Raw genomic sequence first — 19,926 nt, 5'->3', positions numbered from 1 at the left:
TGAAAGAGCTTTTCTTGAGATGAATATGTATAGAAATGAAAACAGTAACAATTAGTCTGAATTGCTAGATGGTCTGTCCAATGATAAACAAATTCCAAGTTCATTTAATAACCAGACTCCATTCCATGATTTGTGGTAAGAGAAAGAAGACACATTATTGACAAAATAGAAAAGAGTATATGTCAGATATAAAAATGTAAATATGTAAGCAACTTGCTGGTTTTGGAAACAATCTAGTAGTATAGCAATCATTTCTGCATATATATATATATATATATATATATATATATATATATATATATATAAATATGTAAGCTTGATGATGCCGTGGAAGGATATGAAATTGCATGTGAGTGCAGAACGTGATTTTAATGATCTCAGCCCAATAAATCTGTGGCAAAGACATACATTGACAATCATGCAAGAGAAGTAAAAGGAACATTAAAATATCTTAAAAATATTTTGTCTGAATGAAGTGTATTCATTGTCAGCATTTGTTTGTAATAGAGGTTTTTCTTTGATGAAATGTGTAACAAATCTGATTGGAGACATAGCCTTAGCACACAAGTCTTGGTGGATTTTATAAGAATAACAATATAATATCCAAAGACTTTCAGAGATTTTCATCCTCTGGTTCAGAAAGCTATCAACAGATGGTGGCACTCTGGCCACCTGCCCAGATGCCTTTGGATGCAAGGCAAGAAATCTGATAACGGAGATCAGGTTTCATTTAAACTGATGATACTATTAACTACATCCATTACATGAGTCAGGTGTATAGAAAACCTTAAATAAAACCTAATTTCACCATGGAAGTGTGTTGAATTTTTATTTCAAAATACCAGAAAATTATGCAAGAGGACATTGAAAATAGCATGATATTTGCATGCTGAAAATGTTACAACTTTCAAAATGCTGCTTTTACTGGAAAAAAGTTAATTTCATGCCATGATACAGATCCTAAGTGAGGAACACTTTTAGCCAGTTTTGAAATTGGAAGCACCTGTATCATGAGAGTAGAATAATGTTTCAGATTAGGCAACAAAAATATTTGTCTACTTTAACGCTTTCAACATATGAAAACAAGCGATATTTCAAGTTAGAATTGACAGAAGAAAATCGATATTGTTTAGTACTCATGAGATCCTAAAAAATTGTTTTTGTACTGGAAAGAATTTTTGCATCCATTTTGCTGTTTTGAACTGAATAGATTTTTCAAACTTTGGGAGTTTTCATTCACATGGATATGTTCCTCAGTATTCATGGAATTATCTCTGGTTATTTTGCACCTAGCAGAGAAGTCAGGAAGTGGCCTAACCAGGGAATCGGTTTGCCATATTGCCACGGTGGTCAATATTACTGCTCACCACATGATGGCAAATGTTGTAACAGATTCATGTAACTTAAATTTGATAAGATGCACTCCTGTCATCTTCTCTTAAATCCCACCATGTGGAAGCTCTGAACTCCTCCCCTTCAGTTTTCCCTGTTTGTAAGTGAGTCAAAACAAACAGCACAGGATTTGCCCCTTCAGCTCTCCATGCAATTCCATATCACTGCACCACCCCTTCAGGAGGTATGCAAGACCAGTAATAGATCTCTCGAATAATTCTCAGCAACAGCAGTCTTTTTTTGCCAGGTGAGTTATAGGCACCCACATGCTCCTAATTTCTGCCAGGAGTGGGAAGACTGGGTACCAGTCTCTTCTGTACTTCCAGACTTTGACAAACCTATTTTCAACAAACAGTGGGCTATCCAAGTCATTTTGGACGGGCCCAAGATCTAATTCTCATTCATCCAGTGCAATCCACTTAATTTGCCCCCCCCCCGGTGGAGATCCCAAGCAATCACACAATGATGCATGTGTTACAGAAGGAGATGGGGCTAAAGCTGGTAAAGTGAGTAGCAGAGGTGATCCAATGCCAGACACACTGGGTTTCTATTGGGACTTTTTTGTGTTTGTTTTGCAAACCAACAAAATTGAGACCTATCATAATCTTGAGGTCATTTTATCAGTTTATTACTGGAGAATGCAAGGTCCATCTTTCTGTCTGTGCGATGGAATGAATACATGATCAGTCTCAACTTGTCTCTTACCAACATTTTGTTCACTTAGGTATGGAGTTTCTAACTCCAATCATCTTGGTTTGTCTTTTTCCTAAATGCATTAACATCATCATTCATATGCCAGAGAAAGCAACCACTGGGACATTCATTTTGGTCAGGGAGTTTCTTTAGCTTCTCAGTCTATTCAGTGCAACAGCAGAGATGTTATGCCTCAGCTGCTTTAACATGCACTTTAAACAGATTGCCCTTCTGGTACAGTGTTACCTGATACAGGGTCTTTTAGTTCACAAGATTATGATCATGACCACCATCAAACACTTCCTACTTCACTGGCAAGACAGAAAGTGGCTACTGGTAGGTATACGTTTAGAAGCAGGGCCTTGGCTGGCTGAGTGGTCTAAAGCACTTTATTTTACTGATCACTGCTATCTCACCTCTGTCCATGAGGTATTGAGTCTCGGGCTTGGCCAATGTGAGTATGTGAAAAAGCCAGTAGCTTCCTTTGGGTCAGTGGATCCTAATGGGGTTTTCCTGGATTCTTCCTCTACCAGTTATACTGGCCACCATATGCAGCCTATCATGTGCTGACAAATCGGTGTTAAACCCACAACAACAACAATGACAGCCTTTAGAAGCAACACAGCCAGAAATCAAATTACGTACAGATGCCAGTTTTTTTTGTGCTGTGGATACTTGCTACTGGACTTTGTGAGTCAGCAGTAAGTGGACAATGCAAGAGAGGGCTCTTCATATCAATCTCATGGAAATGGAAGCTATTTTTAAGGCCTCGCATACTTGGATGGAACACATCCAAATCAAGATGGTTCTGATGATGTCATACAGTTTGGTTGTAGTAAACTATCTTTTTAAACAAGGGGAGTACCTTTGTTGATATGCCCTATGTCTTGTTAACATGCAAGTCTGACACATCCTAATCAGGCTTGGTATACTAGCCCTGGCAGATGTGAGCATCCTGTTAAATTAGTTACATGGAGGATATAGGTGGCCTCATAGCAGGAACAGGGGAGTTAATATGTTATAGTTACTTCCCTTGATCCAATAATAGAGACCAAAAAAAAGGACATTTATTTGTTTTTCAGGAGGACAAGAGTCAAATAGCAGAGGGCAAGTTTCTGATATTAATGTGATCAGGTGATCAGAGAAACATACTTTTCTGGGGAAAATCCTTTTCATGGGTTTCAATATTTGTGGTTTGTCAAAAGTCTACATTTTTTCAGTACTTAAATTTATAGATTGGAAAGAGGGGTCCTTTTATGTTATAAGAAGGATCATAAGTGATTGGTTCTTTGATTTGATTTTTTGTAGGAACCACCAAATTCATGAAAATTGTTACTTATTGAAAAACTGAGAATTCACAGTATGATTTTGAGCATGGTTCTCACTAACAAATCTTTTTGCCATCAACAGTTCAATACAACTGCTGCAAACTACAGCTGAACTTAGAGTGAACTGATTCTTCATCTTTAACTTTCCATACATGAAAAATGTTACAAAATACATTTCTTTTTCACAGAGAGATTTGTCTTAGCAATTAGTAATGAGGATCAGGGATATAAATTTGAGCTGAGTGAGGGAGAAACCATCCAGCAGTTTTTAACAGAGCTTAAACAGGCAAGAGATTGTAAGTTTGAAGTTCATTTTTCTTTTTACATTCATGTACATTGCTTAGCAAGTTCTAGCAATTTCCCATATAGCCCATATTTATAATAGAGGAGAAATGTGATCAGTTTAGCTGTTACATCATGAAACTAAATCTAGTCAGGATTTTTATCATGTTATTGTTTATAATGTTCTAGGAAATGCTAAACAATTTGAAGTGCTAAAAAGTGAGTCCAAATTAACCCCTTAAACTCCACATACTTATATTTGTCCAAAATGTATGATTTAAGATGCACAAGTAATACAGAGAAACTCTATGGTACTATGTGCATGTACCACAATCCAAATGACACTGATTTTGGCATGATGTGGTCCGTGAGATGGTGGAAACTGTAGAAGCCAAAGAAAATCACAGACCATGGATGGTCAACTATCCAATCACATACTCCATACCCCCAGATGGAACATTTAAGACTTTTCTACCAAAAATATACTTTGAAAAAGTTTATGGAATGATGTATCATTTAAGAGCAAAATGAAGATTACTTATGTAGCCATCTCAGCATCTTTGTTAAAGTTTTGGAGGAAGATTTTGTTTATGTTTATATGTCCTTCATTTGTCATTCTTTTGAGTGTGTTCTACCCAAGACTATCATATTTTATTATGCTGAGTTTCACGGTCTTAAAATGGATAAACTAGATCTTTGTTTCAGGTTCACAATTTATGGCAAGTTCTTATTTATACTAGTGTAATCTTTGCCTTCATCAGTTCACCATGTTATGCGTGGGCTTCTTTTCAGAGCTGTTAGTTGTTAGTAATGATTACAGTTTTTCATGTGTTGAATTTTTGATGAGAGAGATACAAGCTAGGTTGAATTTGAAAAAGCAGGACATTATTAGAGTTTCAGGGAAAGTTTATACACATCTTTCCTCATCTTACATGAATGTTTTTGGAGAAGTATTACTCTACCATATTTAAGCTTTTCTTTGAACTTCGTTTCACGTTTGAGAGATTTTTGACAAGCCTACTTTAGTGAGAAAATGTGTCATCAGTTTCTTTTCCACCAGCTGCTATAGCAGCATCAGCATCAACAGTTAAATGTTTAGTTGAAATTTTTTATTAGCACATATTTTTTAAACTAATGAAGGACTTTGTTCATACTTGGCATGAACAAATGTGAAACTAAGACATATCATTCTGCATCATGGTTACAGTTATAGAAAATTTGTATTTTGATTTTTGGTTAAAGTTTTTCCATTTGCTGTATGTGATGTGGGTGTCTTTATGGGCTTGGTTATCATTATTTAGGAGATGATCAACCAAGGTGTTATTCCCCGGAATGAGTAAACAATCAAATAAAATATGAAATTAGTTGATGGCATAATAGAGAACTGAGCAGAGATATAGAATAGAATAACATGAGCCCATATATGACAAATACAATAATTTAATCAATTACATAAAAAAAATGATGTTTTACTGATTTGCTTTCACTCAGAAATAGAGTAAAAACAATTATGCAAATTCAAGTAACCATTCTTTTAACTGGTAGAACAAATTTGAACATACATTTGAGTGTCAGATATAACTCAGATTGCCTGGCATGACAGTATCACCTGGTGCTTCTGGTCTTTCTTATGTCACTGATGGTGATTGGACAGCATGTTCATGTCTGTCGTTCCCTCTCTTTAGCCTCTTTGAGTCAACAAGTCTTAGTTGCAGATGGTAATCTCTTTCCCACTTTGCAGTCAGGTGTGGAACTATTTCATTTTTTTCCTTAAAAAGACCCAATTTATTCAGCCTAAATACAGGTCAGGATTTCCTTTTCCTGAGATCATCAAATATTCCCACTCATAGGACTTGCACCAAAATGGAAGTAATATACATGCTAGTAAGTACCCACAGTAAACAACATAGATGGACACTTCACTTGCAGTGGGTGGTATTTAATTTACCAATAATATTTTAAAATCTAAATAACTGTAGATACATGTAACATGTAATGAATACTGTCATGAAATAAACCATTTACACATTTTTGAATGGGAATAATGGCGTACAAATATAATATTTGAATTCACAGTATTTTAGTGTACTGCATGCATCCCGAGTTTCCAACATTACCCATAGATTATTGATTATTTTGTATGCTGCTCTTATAATACAATCCCTATTCTGCATGAATCTAATTTTCTGTGAGAAAAAAAAATGTTGACTTACAAGCAGGCTTATGTGGTATATTTTTGTTTATCTATTTTTCCTAACCTGTAGTATCTATAAAATACTGTGAACAATAATATTGCTTTTACATGACATTTTTGCAACTTAGCACCAGTGGTTAATTTGAAGCATACAGTTTTCACAAATTACAAATGGAGTAAATTAGTTGTATAATGTACCCTTGATTTGATTTTAAGAACTATTTTTTATGAAAGAAGAATTTAAAATTGCATTATTTTATAATTATTCTGTTTATTTTTATTGTTATATTATTACAGTATTATTGTTGCCTAAAATTTGGGATTTAGAACATGTGAACTTTTTAAGTACAATTACATCTCTTTGATTTCAGTGTTGAGCCAGAATGCATGCTTTGGGCTGCCATCCACTTTCATGTGGTTGGAGAAATACCAGAAGAAGAAGATGCATAAAAGTGAAAACCCATTTGAAACAGATACCTTTGACCCATTGGCACATATGGGTATAGATATACCTCAATCTCAATTAGCAAGTAAGTCATTCATTTTTTTATTTTATATAGAGTTTATTTTTATGCCACACCATGACTGTGACTGGAGCATATAGTGTTACCATCATCCTGTCTGCCCAGTTAAGTTTGCTTAGCTTACCAGGTCATACGACCAGTTCTAATTGCAATACTGATTTGGACCTTTCAGTCAGTTGATCTCAGAATGTCTCTCATATTCACCCATAAAATGCATTCACGTAGCACCACAAAAACTGCTGATTTAGCTATTACCCAAATGTAATGGAGACCGCTTTGGTGGCCTAAGATAAAAAAAGATGAGATAAGGTACAATTAATTTAATGTCATCATGATCTGAAACAATTAAATATAAGCTCTGATGAGCTTTTTACTGACATTACATAAAACAAAAAAGGCATTACAGCAAACATAATTAGCAAGACATCCAAGCACATCATGACACACAAATATAGAATTGGACAAAACACACAGCTCATGACTTAAGACACAAGAAAGCATAGAATTTTGAAAGTCAGTGAGTAAAAGTGAATTCAGTATCTAGGATAAATAAAAACATAATTTGGGATTATTTTTAAAAAAAATTAAATTATTGGTCAGAATTGAAATTTAAAATAAATGCAGAAGCACCTAGTTTGGACCCTCCCTAAAAACTCATGTGCTTAGAGTGTCCATCTCTGATGTGGGAAGTTGAGTTCGAAGCCCAGCCGAGTCATACCAGAGACTTAGGAAAATGCTTCTAGCAGCTGCCTCACTTATCACTCAGCAATAAGAGGTTAGTTTTAAGATTGGTTGGCCTTTTGTCAGGATAATGTGACTGGGTGGGACATGATGCTACATGTCTGTGTCTTGATGCCCCAGTGCTAGATATCATTATAAACTGCCACACTGCAGTCATTATGTCGATATTACTGAGAAAAAAAAGCTATGTTAAAAATCCAGATCACACACACACACACACACACACACACATTATTATTATTATCATTATTATTATTATTATTACTAAAAATTTTAAAGCCATGTTAAAAATCCAAAGAGCACACATACACAGTGTTACGAGAACATTTTGAGCACTTGGAAAATTCTTCACCAGTAGGTCCTTTCCGCAACTGAGACAGAAAAGAAATATACTTTAATGTTTGAAATGTATTGCCAATTGAAGCAAATTAATTGCCAGTAAAACACAGTCCCACAATTATAATTATAAATTGATTACAATTTAAAGCGCAATCAAATAAATGCTGATATTTTATCAGAAATGAATCCAGCGAAGTCATAAATGATTCTGAATTTTTAAACATCCCACCAAAAGAAGCAAGTTGCCAATAACACAATTCAAGTTGTCAAGTTGGTCCACTTACTTTGACAACTGGCTTTGTGAGTTACCATAATGACCTGCTCCAGTTTTGACCAGTTTATTATAATTTGATGACCAAACATAAGAACGCTAATATTTGATCTAAAGGCAGTCCATTCATATCATAATTGTTTCCTTTTCCTCTTTCATAAATCTCAAACATAATCTCAAAACAATCCAACCTAATTCAGTTGTACCTAAGCCTGACCTGACACAGCGAACAGTTAGCTCCGCCCATTTAATATATATCTTCTATTAGTACGATATTATAGGCCGTCAAGGTGTAAACTGTTGTCAAGCAGATGTCAGCCAGTGCCTCCTCAGCAAATTTGTAATGGACAGCATACTCTTAGTAAGAAACTAAGCTGGAGGAAAATCAAGGGTAATTGAGATTGTTGCTCCAACCCATATCTACATGCATCAAACAGACGCAAAAATTGAAATTTCATCAGATCAAAAATGGGCCATTTTTAAATTCCATGTGTCAAAACCCAGGGGTATGCGTATTTTGAAAATCCTGTAAAGTGCTTGCCTTTTATGGTCACTCACATCTCACCTCGGTCTGTATGAGTTTGATTCACAGCTTGACCAATTATGGGTATGTGAAAATGCTTGCCATTAGCTTCTTATGGGTCAGGGGTTCATCTTGGGGTCTTGTAGGGGTTTTCCTGTACCAAAATATACCATGGCCTATCACATGCTGAAAAGTGACATTAAACCTCACATAGCCAAACCAAACCATGTATTTTTTATATTTCTGACTTTTTTGTTCAGAAAACTAATTAACTTTTTTGTGCCAATTTATAAATGAAGCATTCTGGTATAGTTTGTTCAGCTGATGCAGATCAGCTGTCAAGTATATCAACCATTAATAAAATATAAAGCATTTTTTAACTGCTACTTATCAAAAAATGCTCATTAGAATTTGATAGTAAGTATCCTAACATTAAGGCCCAAGTTTATTCAAAAATTTGCTTAGTTGTTTTATTAGATATTACCACTCTTACAAGAAAATAGAAGAAAACAAACAATTTCCTAAAAAATCTGCAGAATTAGACAAAATTTGATAGAAGACATTCAGGCATCAGTGCATTTCTCATTTGTACAAGTGATGGAGATTTGCTTTGAAATGTGGTAACAGTTATTAAAAACCGAGAAACCTTTTGCTAAAATGCATTCTGGCATTGATGCTTTCTAGTTTTGGTCAAATGATGCTGATCTACCACAAAGATATGGCCACATTTGCTAATAGCTATAGAAAAACATTAAAATGACTTCTCAAGAACCATTCAGCATATGTTAATCATATTTGATTAGTGACACAATCATTACGCTGTTTTTGTGAAATTATGCCTTACGCTTGCATGTATAAGGATTACGTTTTCTCTGTATATTCCCTGCCAAAAAAGATCAATAAGTTGTTTTCTCATTTTTATTACCATCCTATTAATCCCACAGATTATATTCTAGAAAAGACGGCTTCTAGATAACTATGACATAAGAGTACACTTACCTATAGACTTGCATGCACTTTCCTAACAGTATTAATATGTTAATTTATAGCAGCTGTCCTATTTCCAAGAAATGTGTTGGTTTCTACTTTCAGAACGTTGACTCAGATTCGTTGTTATGATTTATGTTTGTTAGAGAACCAATCTGTAGGGTGCTGTAGTCTATTTCTAATAGCTTTTGTACAAGAGTACATTAGACCTGCATGTACTTTCCTCACACAATCATTTTATATTCTATTTATAGCAGCTGTATGGCTTGGAGTGGAGAAAATAGACTGGTTTTCTAACTTTGAAGCTTTGTTCTCAGATTCTTTGTTCTAATTCATATTTGGTACATAACCAGTCTGTAGGTATTTGGAACTAAAAGTCAGGTCAAATTTATTCTAGTTGATGTGTGTGTTAGAAAAGAAATGTTTTTCAAATTATTTCACAGATGGATTAGAAAAAGATAAAAAACAATCCTCCAAAGAAGAATACTGTACATGAATGACATAATACAGTGTTTCTTTCTAGGGCAGCATCACGCCCATTGCAATCTGTGTGGAAAGGATTTTAATATTTGGTGCTAAAATTCATTAAATGTATTGAAGTTGAAGTTTTTCAAATAATTTCACAGAAGTTTAGATAAAGGAAAGAAAAAAACATTTTCCAAAGATTCAAAGATGAATACTTGAATGAAATAATACAGTGTTCCTTTCTAGGGCAGCATTATGCCCATTGCAGATTGTGTGGAAATGATTTTAATATTAGTCATGGTGGTAAAGTTGATGTGAAAAAATGCTTGAAAACAAAGACTCACATCAAATTAGCTCATCATACTAATTCTAATACTAAGGCAACTTCTGTTTTTACAGCAGAACTTGAGTGCAGACATGAATGTTTAAATGCAGAGTTGTTATTTAATGAGCTCTTGATAGATTATGGACTACCCTTAGTGGTAGATGACCACATTGGTCTTTTGTTCAAATGAATGTTTCTTGATTCCAAAATTGCAGAAAAATATGCATGTGCAAGAACAAAATCATATAATATTGTTCTGTACTTAGCTGAAGATACTTCACTTAAAATGGCAGAAGCCATTAAAATTGGGCCGTTTAGGATTGCCACAGACAGGAGTAGTGATTATGATGACAAAACATTGTACACAGTTTGTGTCAGATATTTTGAAAATGAAATGGGCAAAATCATGAGTGTTCTTTCATTACTAGAATTAACAGTAGGATTCCATTGTATAAAAGATTTATGAGTTGCTTGAAAATGCTTTGAAGAAACGTGACATAAGTTAGCAGAACTGTATGGGGTTTTCAGCTGATAATGCTGTGATGACTGGAATTCTTGATGGAGTTGCATCCTGTATTTTGAAAATGTCTCCATCAGTGTTTTATGTATATTAGATTTATTTATATTTGATTTAATTTAATTGTTTGTTAATTTAATTTTTTTAAAAATTCTATTACATGCTATTGTAATGTAACTTTATTTACTCTAATAGAGTTCAGTTCTAACTGATTTTTTAAAATTTGTTATATAAACAACTTTATAGAGATGTACCTAATGCTGACCTAGTTCCTGACATTGATAAAGAAACAGTAAGAGTTGTAGTAAACAACTTTTTTTAATTTTTTAAAATTCTTTCTCAGAGTAAGATTAATAAAGTGGCATTGAGGCCATACCTGGAGTACATGACAAATAACATGTAGCAATTGTTACAGACTCTGGTTTTTCCAGAGGGTTGACCCACATCCAGACATTTTCTTTTGCATTGTAGTTAGATTTATCACTGATGTTTTGAGAAGTAATAGTTATTCTTGCCTTTAAACTAGAGAAGTTAAAGTGTTTTATGTTGTGACCAGTTTTTGGCTGATTATTTTGTTTGTTTTCCCTATTAATTTTAGTGCTCTAAATTAATTCTTAGACAAAGACATTTATCAAACTTTCTGCAGAATTAAAAAAACTGGAGTACTATTTTCTGTGATTCAGCAAAGAACTGTTGACACATCAGCATGATGCTGACCACAGCATACGTCATCACCTTCCATTTTGGATTTCATCGGGATTTGAACTCAGTTTCATTAGGACTTTTTATTACTATGACTTCTATTTTTTAATTCTTTGATTATTTTTGGATTTGATTTATAAAATCGTAAGTTCTTTTTCTCATTTTTACCTTGTTTTTTTCTAGGGAAATAAATTATTTGTTAAATTTTACAAAGCTTGTTGTCTTCACTTTTTTGTGTTACTTTTGTAAGAGCCTAAACACGTAACATTGTACATAACAGGTTTTCCTAGTCATTTGATGCACCTTGTTAGAGATTATTATGCTACAGCCTGTGACTACATGCTCCAGAAATTCCCATATGATGATGAAGTGCTTTTAAATGCTTCAGTTGCTGATGTAAATGAGAGACAGTCAAAAAGCTTTAAAAGTGTAAGATTCTTTGTCAAGAGATACCCCTTTCTATTGCCACCCATGTCTACCTCGGATCATCTGGAAGGAGAATTCCTGACGTATCAAGTTGGCATTCTACCTGACAATGTACTTCATGCAGACAGAGTTGATGTGCAATGGCACCTTATTTCCAAGCTAAAAGACCCAATCACTGAAAGATATAAATTTCCTCTTCTTTGTCAGGTTATGAAAGGAATATTAATTCTTTACCATTCTAATGCTGATTGTGAAGATTGTTCATTATCGTTAACAAAAAAAAAAACAACTGAATTCAGATCCAGGCTCAGTAACCCAGTAATTAGTGCTTTACTGGTGTGCACAATGTGTTTGGAACTGCAACATGACAGTCTGTTGCTTTCTAAAGCAAATGAAAACTTGAAGCATTAAATGATGGTAAAAGACCAGAGAGGTAAATAAATCATTTTATACATATGTTCATTGAACTTTTAGCATGTTGCATGCAGATTACTTTTTTCCAGTTTGGATTACTCTTTTTGTCCACATGGATTACACTTTTTCCTCACCAGGGGTTGGCATGTATGGAAACATTCAGGCATTAATACCTGTCAGGTGTAATAAAATAATGATGATCCACCATCAAAACTAACAGGTTAAACTACATTTCATGAAATGCTGTTGTAATGCTGATGTCAGTGAGAAACTGATGCTTTAAGATCAGTGAAGTCTTTGATTCTTTGTCATTTGAGTTTATCCGTATTGCCTGGGGGTGATTGAGGTCTTTCCCTGTTAAATCAGCACATGATAATCATTTCCAGGATTCAACCGATATTATTAAAAGATTGTGTTGTTTGTTGCTTTCTTTCAATGTTAAAGTGATTAGATGCCACACACCCATCCAGTGTCTTTTCCAGTTGGTATGGCCAGTTACAACCTTTGTTTATAAAGTTAATTCCTTTTTGTCACATGTGAAGTAAGCCATTGACTTTTGTCTCCAAATAAATTATACTGTTTCTGGATGAGTTAATTATGTCTTTTTATTTCATTCATTGGTACATATACTGTATACATGAATATAAATTCCATATTTTCCCAAAGCCTTTTAGAAACAGTCTTTACTGTTCTTATTACAATTGAGCATTGATAACATTAACACTAGCTCGTTAACAAGAGCAGAATCTCCAACAAAAAAAGAGATAAATTTTAACACTAGAGTAAAGAATGAATGTATTTAAAAGAAGTGGGGAAAAAAGATTCTGGCAAAATAGCATGATTGTGGTTGTTTTCAGTTCTGAAATAGTGCTGAAATCCAACCCAGGGAACTGGTCTTTTTGTACAAACTGTTTTGAGAGACCATCTGTCATGAGAGACAGTTTTTGTTGGCAGAAAGGGTGGTCTCTAAGACAAGGTTTAGGGTACTACTTTTATTACAAATTCTTTAGAAACAACTTTAAGAAACCCACTAAACAGAAATTAAAAGTTTGAAGTTTGATAGAAAGGATCCATACATGAAGTCCATTAAATTTTGTTCAGATAATTCCATCTGCCATCTGATATGGCTGCTAATGCTAAAAGTAGAAAAAAATCTTAAAGCATCAGTTTCTCATAAACACAACAGAATATGTCCAAATTGGGCAGAAAGTATCTATATATCAAGTTTTTTTTAATACATTGCGGAGCTGCTATAAAATTATGTTATTGTTGCTAAAAGTATTAAGATAGTCAAATAACTTTTTCAAAAACCACTAAACAGGATCTGATTAAATTTGACAGAGAGCATCTTGCTAAACCCATATTACTTTGCTAGATGCTTGTTAGTCCTAGTGAACTAAGCAAGTGATCTCAGCTGTACTTTGGCAGATTGTTTCATTATTTTCACATTGATATTTCTCTTTTAAACATTCAAACACTAAATAGGTCCTTTATGATATCCATATATTAATATATGAAACAGAACTTTTTGTCTTAGGAAAAAGCTGTAATATCAATACTTTTGTAGATAGGCATGATAGTGGATGTATGTATTTCCCATTTAGTACGAAATATATTTCATTGTGCGGTACAAAGAATGGAATACTTTAACAAGTGGCAAAGCCATTTGTATATTGCTTTTTATACTACAAGATGAAATACTCGGTAAATCTGGCATTAAAGTAGGAAAAGAAAATTTTCTTATACACCAAACTGGTATCTGAATCGAAGCTTCAAAGGTTAAATTCATTTTTCTGCACACCACCCCCAACACCCTTTATAAGTTCACAAAATATTTTACATGCATTATTGGCTGATCATAAAATTAATAGTGATTTGTGAAAACTATTTATTTGGTATGAACTGATCTTTTGCAGTGAATAAAATATTTGAATTTTGTAATCGATAGCTTTCACTGATTGACCACAATAGCATATTGCTGTTATGTAGTGTAATGCAGCAGGTTTTTCATATTGTTGTCAAGCTAGTGAAAGGGACACAAGTTTGGAAAGAAGCAAATGGTGATGAGTTAGATACCTTGGGCAAATAGTAATTTTTATTCTTCAGACATGTCAGAGGTGATGCAGTTTCTGTTTATTGTAAAGTTCATCAAATGTTTGTTTCTTCTTGCTGCAAATGCTACATTTCTTTGCACACACAATTAAATTATTGCATAGCATAATGGGAACATGATAGTATAAGGGTATATTTTTTACATGTGAAAATGCAGGAATTGAAAAACAATTTTAAAAATATTTCAAATTATAAAAATATTTTGCCAATAATTGTCTTCAATACACATTTAAAAAAATACAATAAAATGAGGTAGAGCATAATCTTTTGATCATTCTCTTCAGGTGCAAAACAGTCTCGCTCATCGTTCATTGATGAAATCAGCTATGCATCTGCTGATCTTCCTCGACTGAGAGAAAGAAGTTCAAGTAAAGACTCACTTGATGCAGTGGACTCGTAAGTACCAAGTTATGGGACTTGTAAATATCAGGTATGGGACTTGTAAGTACTGGGTTTTAGAAATTGTAAGTATGATGTTATAGGACTTGTTGATACCTGGTTATGGAGTCATAAGTACCAGGTTATGGGTCTTATAAGTACCAGGTTAAAGGACTTGTATTACCAGGCTATGATGGGACATTTTAAGTACAGTGCTCCATCACAACAGCCTGCCTAGATAGCTTGCAGACCCACTAATGCAGATGCAGATGTGTTTCCCATTTATTTCCTATAGAAAATTCCCCAAAATAGACCAGACGTTGTTTGATTTGGATAAAATGACGATCAAAATTGGTAAACCAAACCTTGTTATATGACTCATTTTATAGTCAGAAATGGTGGTTAGTGTTCAGAAATATGAATTGTTACAACTCTGTGGTCTTAAACTTAGTGACATAAATGAGTAAAAACCAACAAGTTTTTTAAACTTGAACAAATAATTTATTTCTCTAACATAAAAAGTGAAAAACTGAAAACAACTTTCACCATTTTGAATGAAGTCCTAAAAGTTCTATCACAAGTCCAAAAGTATCGAGTATTCCAAATGGGTTACAGTGGTGTTCCAGATGAAGTCTGATATATTGTGACAATGTGCCATTAGTCTGGAATAGTTTGATGTGCTAGCAGTCTTGATGTATCACACTTATATAATATAAAATGTCTTTCAATGAATTCACAGTAATTCCAAATCAGCTACTTAATCTAATGTTTGTGAGCACTCTATAATTCTATACTTGAAATAAATCCATAAATAAATCCTCAAAACTCAACACAACTAAATGACACCACTAAGACTATTCTATAAGACATGAATAACTAATTTGTAGGTAAACATATCTTATATATAGAAAAAGATGCAGTTTCAGAACCAGAAAGAGGTTCAGATAATCATTTCTAGATCAATCTAACTGTCGTCAAGTTCAGGTCAGGTCCTTTAGCAAGTGACCAATCAGAAATTTGGTCACATGGTTATCCTAGGGGTAACCAATGACATGAACTCAAATCCCATTTTTAAAGTTTGTCTCCTACCTTAATGTCCCTTGAGAATCACCTTGGTGATGTTAACCATCCCCATTTGCTTGGAATGTTGAAACTTAGCTCAGGAATCTCTTTGCCTCTTGTGTCTTTACAACATGACTGTGAACACACTGGCCCTGCAAACTGGTTAATGAGACTCCTGCAGATTACCCCCTTTCACAGCGGCAGCTAAAACTGTGCCATCTAGACCCAGTACTTACAGGTTTTGGAATATATTGAGGTACCGTCTCAGCAGATGGGAGGACTTCAGCCAGCTCACAGAAAGAATCTTCTTGGAGGATCCACTGGTGGAAATAACACAGATGCCCACATCCTGCCCCTCATTCAACTTTGCATTGCTTGACCACTCCAGGAATGCTCCACAAAAATATTATATCAATTCATTGGAGATAGAAACCATAGTAAATGCCTTTGATCATAGCAGTTGTTTTCTGGAAAGGTGAACCTCATGTGTCCCATCATCTTAACTTTTGTAAATTACTTAAGAAGGTGAGAAAGAAATGAATCCTAGACTTGTTCCTTCCTGTTTGAAATTTTCTCAGGTAGCATCATCTTTGGCAGACCCTCTTTCAAGTCTGCCAATGCAGGTTCAAATTTCTAGCAGACCCACCGTCCCGGAAGAGTTAGTCATTTCACACTATATGGTCCTGTCTTCTCGGTCTTCAGTCAGATATGGAATCAACACTGTAGACAAGGTAGATACCCTTTTACCTCGTTAAATTCCATAGTCTTGCAGAAAGCGAGGGAATCCAAATGCTGATTAATCCTGATTACTCCAACCAAGCAGAGGTGCCCAGATCATTTCAGCCTTAATCCAAATTCTAATTAATCCTGATTGCTCCAAACAAGCAGAGATTCCCAGGTTGGTTTATCGTTTTTGCTCACCTGCCCAAACTGGCATTTATGCAAGTTCTCTATCAGTTGCTGGACCTGCACACCTGACCCAAATCAAATAAACCCACTGAAAGAAACACATTCTGAACAAGTGGTGGACAGAACCCACGATCTTTAAAGCCTATGAGGAGAGTTTTTTCCAGTGGGTGGAGCAGAGACACATCTCCCTTTAAAAACTCATACAAAGCTTCCCACGATGTCTTGAGGATTAGATGCAAGCTCGTCACAATCATGCTCTTTTTGAGTCTATTTTATAGAGAAAGGCAATAATTTTTGCCTATTATCTCCCCTTGCAACTACCAGGTTTGCTAGTTTTTATGCTTCATTGTTGTGTTGAAAAATGCACAGAATTACACCTTTAACATTACAAGCCTTTTCTAGAGAAATTATTAGGAGCCACTGCCAAATTTGGAGTTATTGTGTTGTTTGTTAATTATTACACGGGTGGTATAATTCTTACCAGTAATTCTGATACAGTGAAGAAGTACCCCCATTTTTAGGCAGTCCAAGTAGCATAAGTCCCCTGACATGTCCAAGCATGGCCTCAGAGCCTGTAAGTCAGGATGTATAGGGTTTTAAGCAGATCTATTGGCTCCAGTACTGGATATGTCTTTGCCCTCCCAACTTGGAGAATTGATTGATAGTCTAGCCTAGCTGTCTGTGATGTATGGGGATCTTACTGATAGATCCATCTTTCTTGCTGCATCTTCAGTGACATGTACTTTCTATGACATGATTTTTGCTGGAAAATCCATCTGTCCAGCCAAACATTTGGTGATGCTGGTATTGGTTAATACCAGACCTGATTATGTACAGCTGACATCCATGCTGAATTTCTGTCTGACGAACCAGCTGTCTGTCCTTGCAAGACACATGCAACAAATTGACCCAGCCAAATAAGGCAATAAGACCCATTTTAAAAGATTTGTCTTTGCTGGTAGATGGCAAGATAGAGGAGTTAAATTGACTTGAATGAACCATATCTTGTAGCTGCTTCTCAATTTTGATACTGTCCTGGCTGCCAGTCATCTGGATCTCGATCTGTGCCATTTAGCTGCACTTAGATTGGATGCCATATCAGCTAGTGACCATACTGATCAGCCATCCAGTTGATTCATAGCATTCATTAACCATAACTAACTCTTGTTTGCTTTGGATCTGTCTCTTTCTGCTAAGTTATTGGGTAGATTTCGACAACAAAGAAGATACATCATCTTTCCAGGTACTTCTGCAATCTAGCTAGATAAAAAGAGGTTAATGATCGTCTGTTGGGTTGCATTGGTGATCTTGGTAATGCCAAGGCTTTTTTTTTTATACAGAAAACCAAATACTAGCAACAATTTCATACTATTGGTACAATACACAATCCAACACTTTCTGCACAAATGTCTTGGCACTAGACAAAAATATGGTGGCAGTACACATCCCTACCAACATTTTATAAAGTGGAAACAATGTACTTATGGCTACCTCCAAGCTAGTTAGGAATGTAGTGGCCACTGCCTCTATGTTTGACTTGGCATCATTGGCCTTTTCCCAAATGGCAGAAAAAGCAGGCAATGACTGTACCTGGGAGGCAACAGCCAGAATTGCTTGGGTAATCAACAGAGCACACATCACTCTATGGTAAATGCGTTTATTGCTTCCACCAATTTGGACTTATTAGACATGATGCATGCCTACATTACACGTCAATTAAGCTACATCATAGTCTGGCATTAAAGATGACCCTGGTAGGGTAACCTTAACACTTTGGAGGGAAGATTGAAGAATTTCAGAGGCAGGCATCACAGGAGCTGCCCCTCCAACTTGCCACCCAACCCACTCCAGAATTTGGAACAATCCATCACAACCACAAAAGAGGGATGATAGAGAGAATAGGAATAACGGATCTTTACAGCCAAGAACCGGTAGTATCGACAACAGTCCAATACTAGAAGACAACAATCTGATCTGGCTAGGAAACATAATGTCCAGGCAGGAAACTAAATTTCTCCATCTTCAAGTATCCTAATCACAGGCATTAACATTTTAACCCCACCACACATAACCAGTATAATGGTAGGTGGCTGTCTTCAACATTTTCACACTGATTGGATCATTCTTTTCCCTTAGGACAGGTGGGTGATCCAGACTGTTTCAGAAGGGGTTTGGATTTCATTTATCCAATCCTTTCCCCTTTCCTCCTCACCCCTTCTTATGCAAATACTGTCAGACTGGATGAAAGATACTTTTCTTTTGCAACTGGAGATACAGTCTCTCATTGCCAAATGGGCAGTGTAGACAGTGCAACAAAAAAAACCTCACAATCTCAGGGGGTTTATTTGAGGCTTTTTCTCATTCCAGAGGTGAACAGGAAGTTGAGACCAATCATCCAGCTGAGTCATCTCAATCAATATATTTTACTGCCATAATTCAAGATGGAGATGGCAAGATCAATTTGTCTCTCCATCAGAAAGGATGAATATGCCATCAGTCTTGATTCGACAAGCACATATTTTCATGTCTCTATGTCCCTTGGAGAAGCCCCAAGCAGAAATGACTGTAGATACCAATGCCAGTACAGATGGTTGAGGTACCCACCTGATGGTGGACTTTGTTATGGGCCATGGAACATGGAAACCAAGGGATCAGCCTCTCTACATCAACCTTGCAGAAATGAAGGCTGTCATCAATGCCTTCCAATTTTGGATAAACTGTCTCTCAAAAAAAATGGTCCTTATTTTTTTGGACAACTTGGTAGTGTTGGCTTACCTCAGACAAGTGGGCACCAAATCACCCAACCTGTTTGTTTTGCTTTTGCAGATTCTTCATTGGTGCAAAGAATTCAGCATCAGTGTACAAATCCGAAATATCTCCAGCAGACCCAATGTCCTGGCAGACTCTCTTTCCAAGAAAGGTCAGGTCATTCACAGAAAGGTCTCTCCACCCATCAGTCTTTCCTCAGAGATGCGATTGGTGATGTTCAAGGTTTATATAGAAGGATAGCCCAAAAACGATCCTGATTGCAAAACAGTTAGGAATGAAAGCTATCATCCTTTTTTGAGATAAAGGTATTGGCACTGTTGGTGATGCTGCTGGTAAAGCAGTCTTAGTAATCTGAGACACATGCAATTAAGATGACGAAAACCACAGCCACATCCAGTAAAATTGCCCAGCACTGTGGTGATGTCAACAAGCATCAGTAAAATAATAAATCATGCTGCAAATGAATGACTAAAAGAATTAGCTGGTGTGCTGTTACTGACAAAACAACAAGCTGCCAAGAGAGAAGAATATAACCACAAGTCTGATAGCGGGAAGCGGCCCGGTTTGACATGG

The 19,926-nt window shown here is 35.5% G+C and overlaps 1 protein-coding gene across 1 annotated transcript in view; it reads left to right on the top strand.

The window, feature by feature from the left end:
* Positions 1–19,926, top strand: part of LOC149786276 (inositol polyphosphate 5-phosphatase OCRL-like) — a 254,292-nt gene that overhangs the window by 14,964 nt on the left and 219,402 nt on the right. The window contains exons 6-8 of the mRNA XM_089976660.1: positions 3,602–3,709; positions 6,261–6,419; positions 14,520–14,631. Coding sequence (XP_089832786.1) covers positions 3,602–3,709; positions 6,261–6,419; positions 14,520–14,631 — 379 coding nt within the window. The remainder of the gene's footprint in view (positions 1–3,601; positions 3,710–6,260; positions 6,420–14,519; positions 14,632–19,926) is intronic.

This window comes from Sinohyriopsis cumingii, chromosome 12, assembly GCF_028554795.1.
Source record: "Sinohyriopsis cumingii isolate HCF-2022 chromosome 12, ASM2855479v2, whole genome shotgun sequence".
Lineage (NCBI taxonomy): Eukaryota > Metazoa > Mollusca > Bivalvia > Unionida > Unionidae > Sinohyriopsis > Sinohyriopsis cumingii.
The sequence above is the reverse complement of the archived record's forward strand: the minus strand, read 5'-3'. Positions and strand labels throughout refer to the sequence as shown.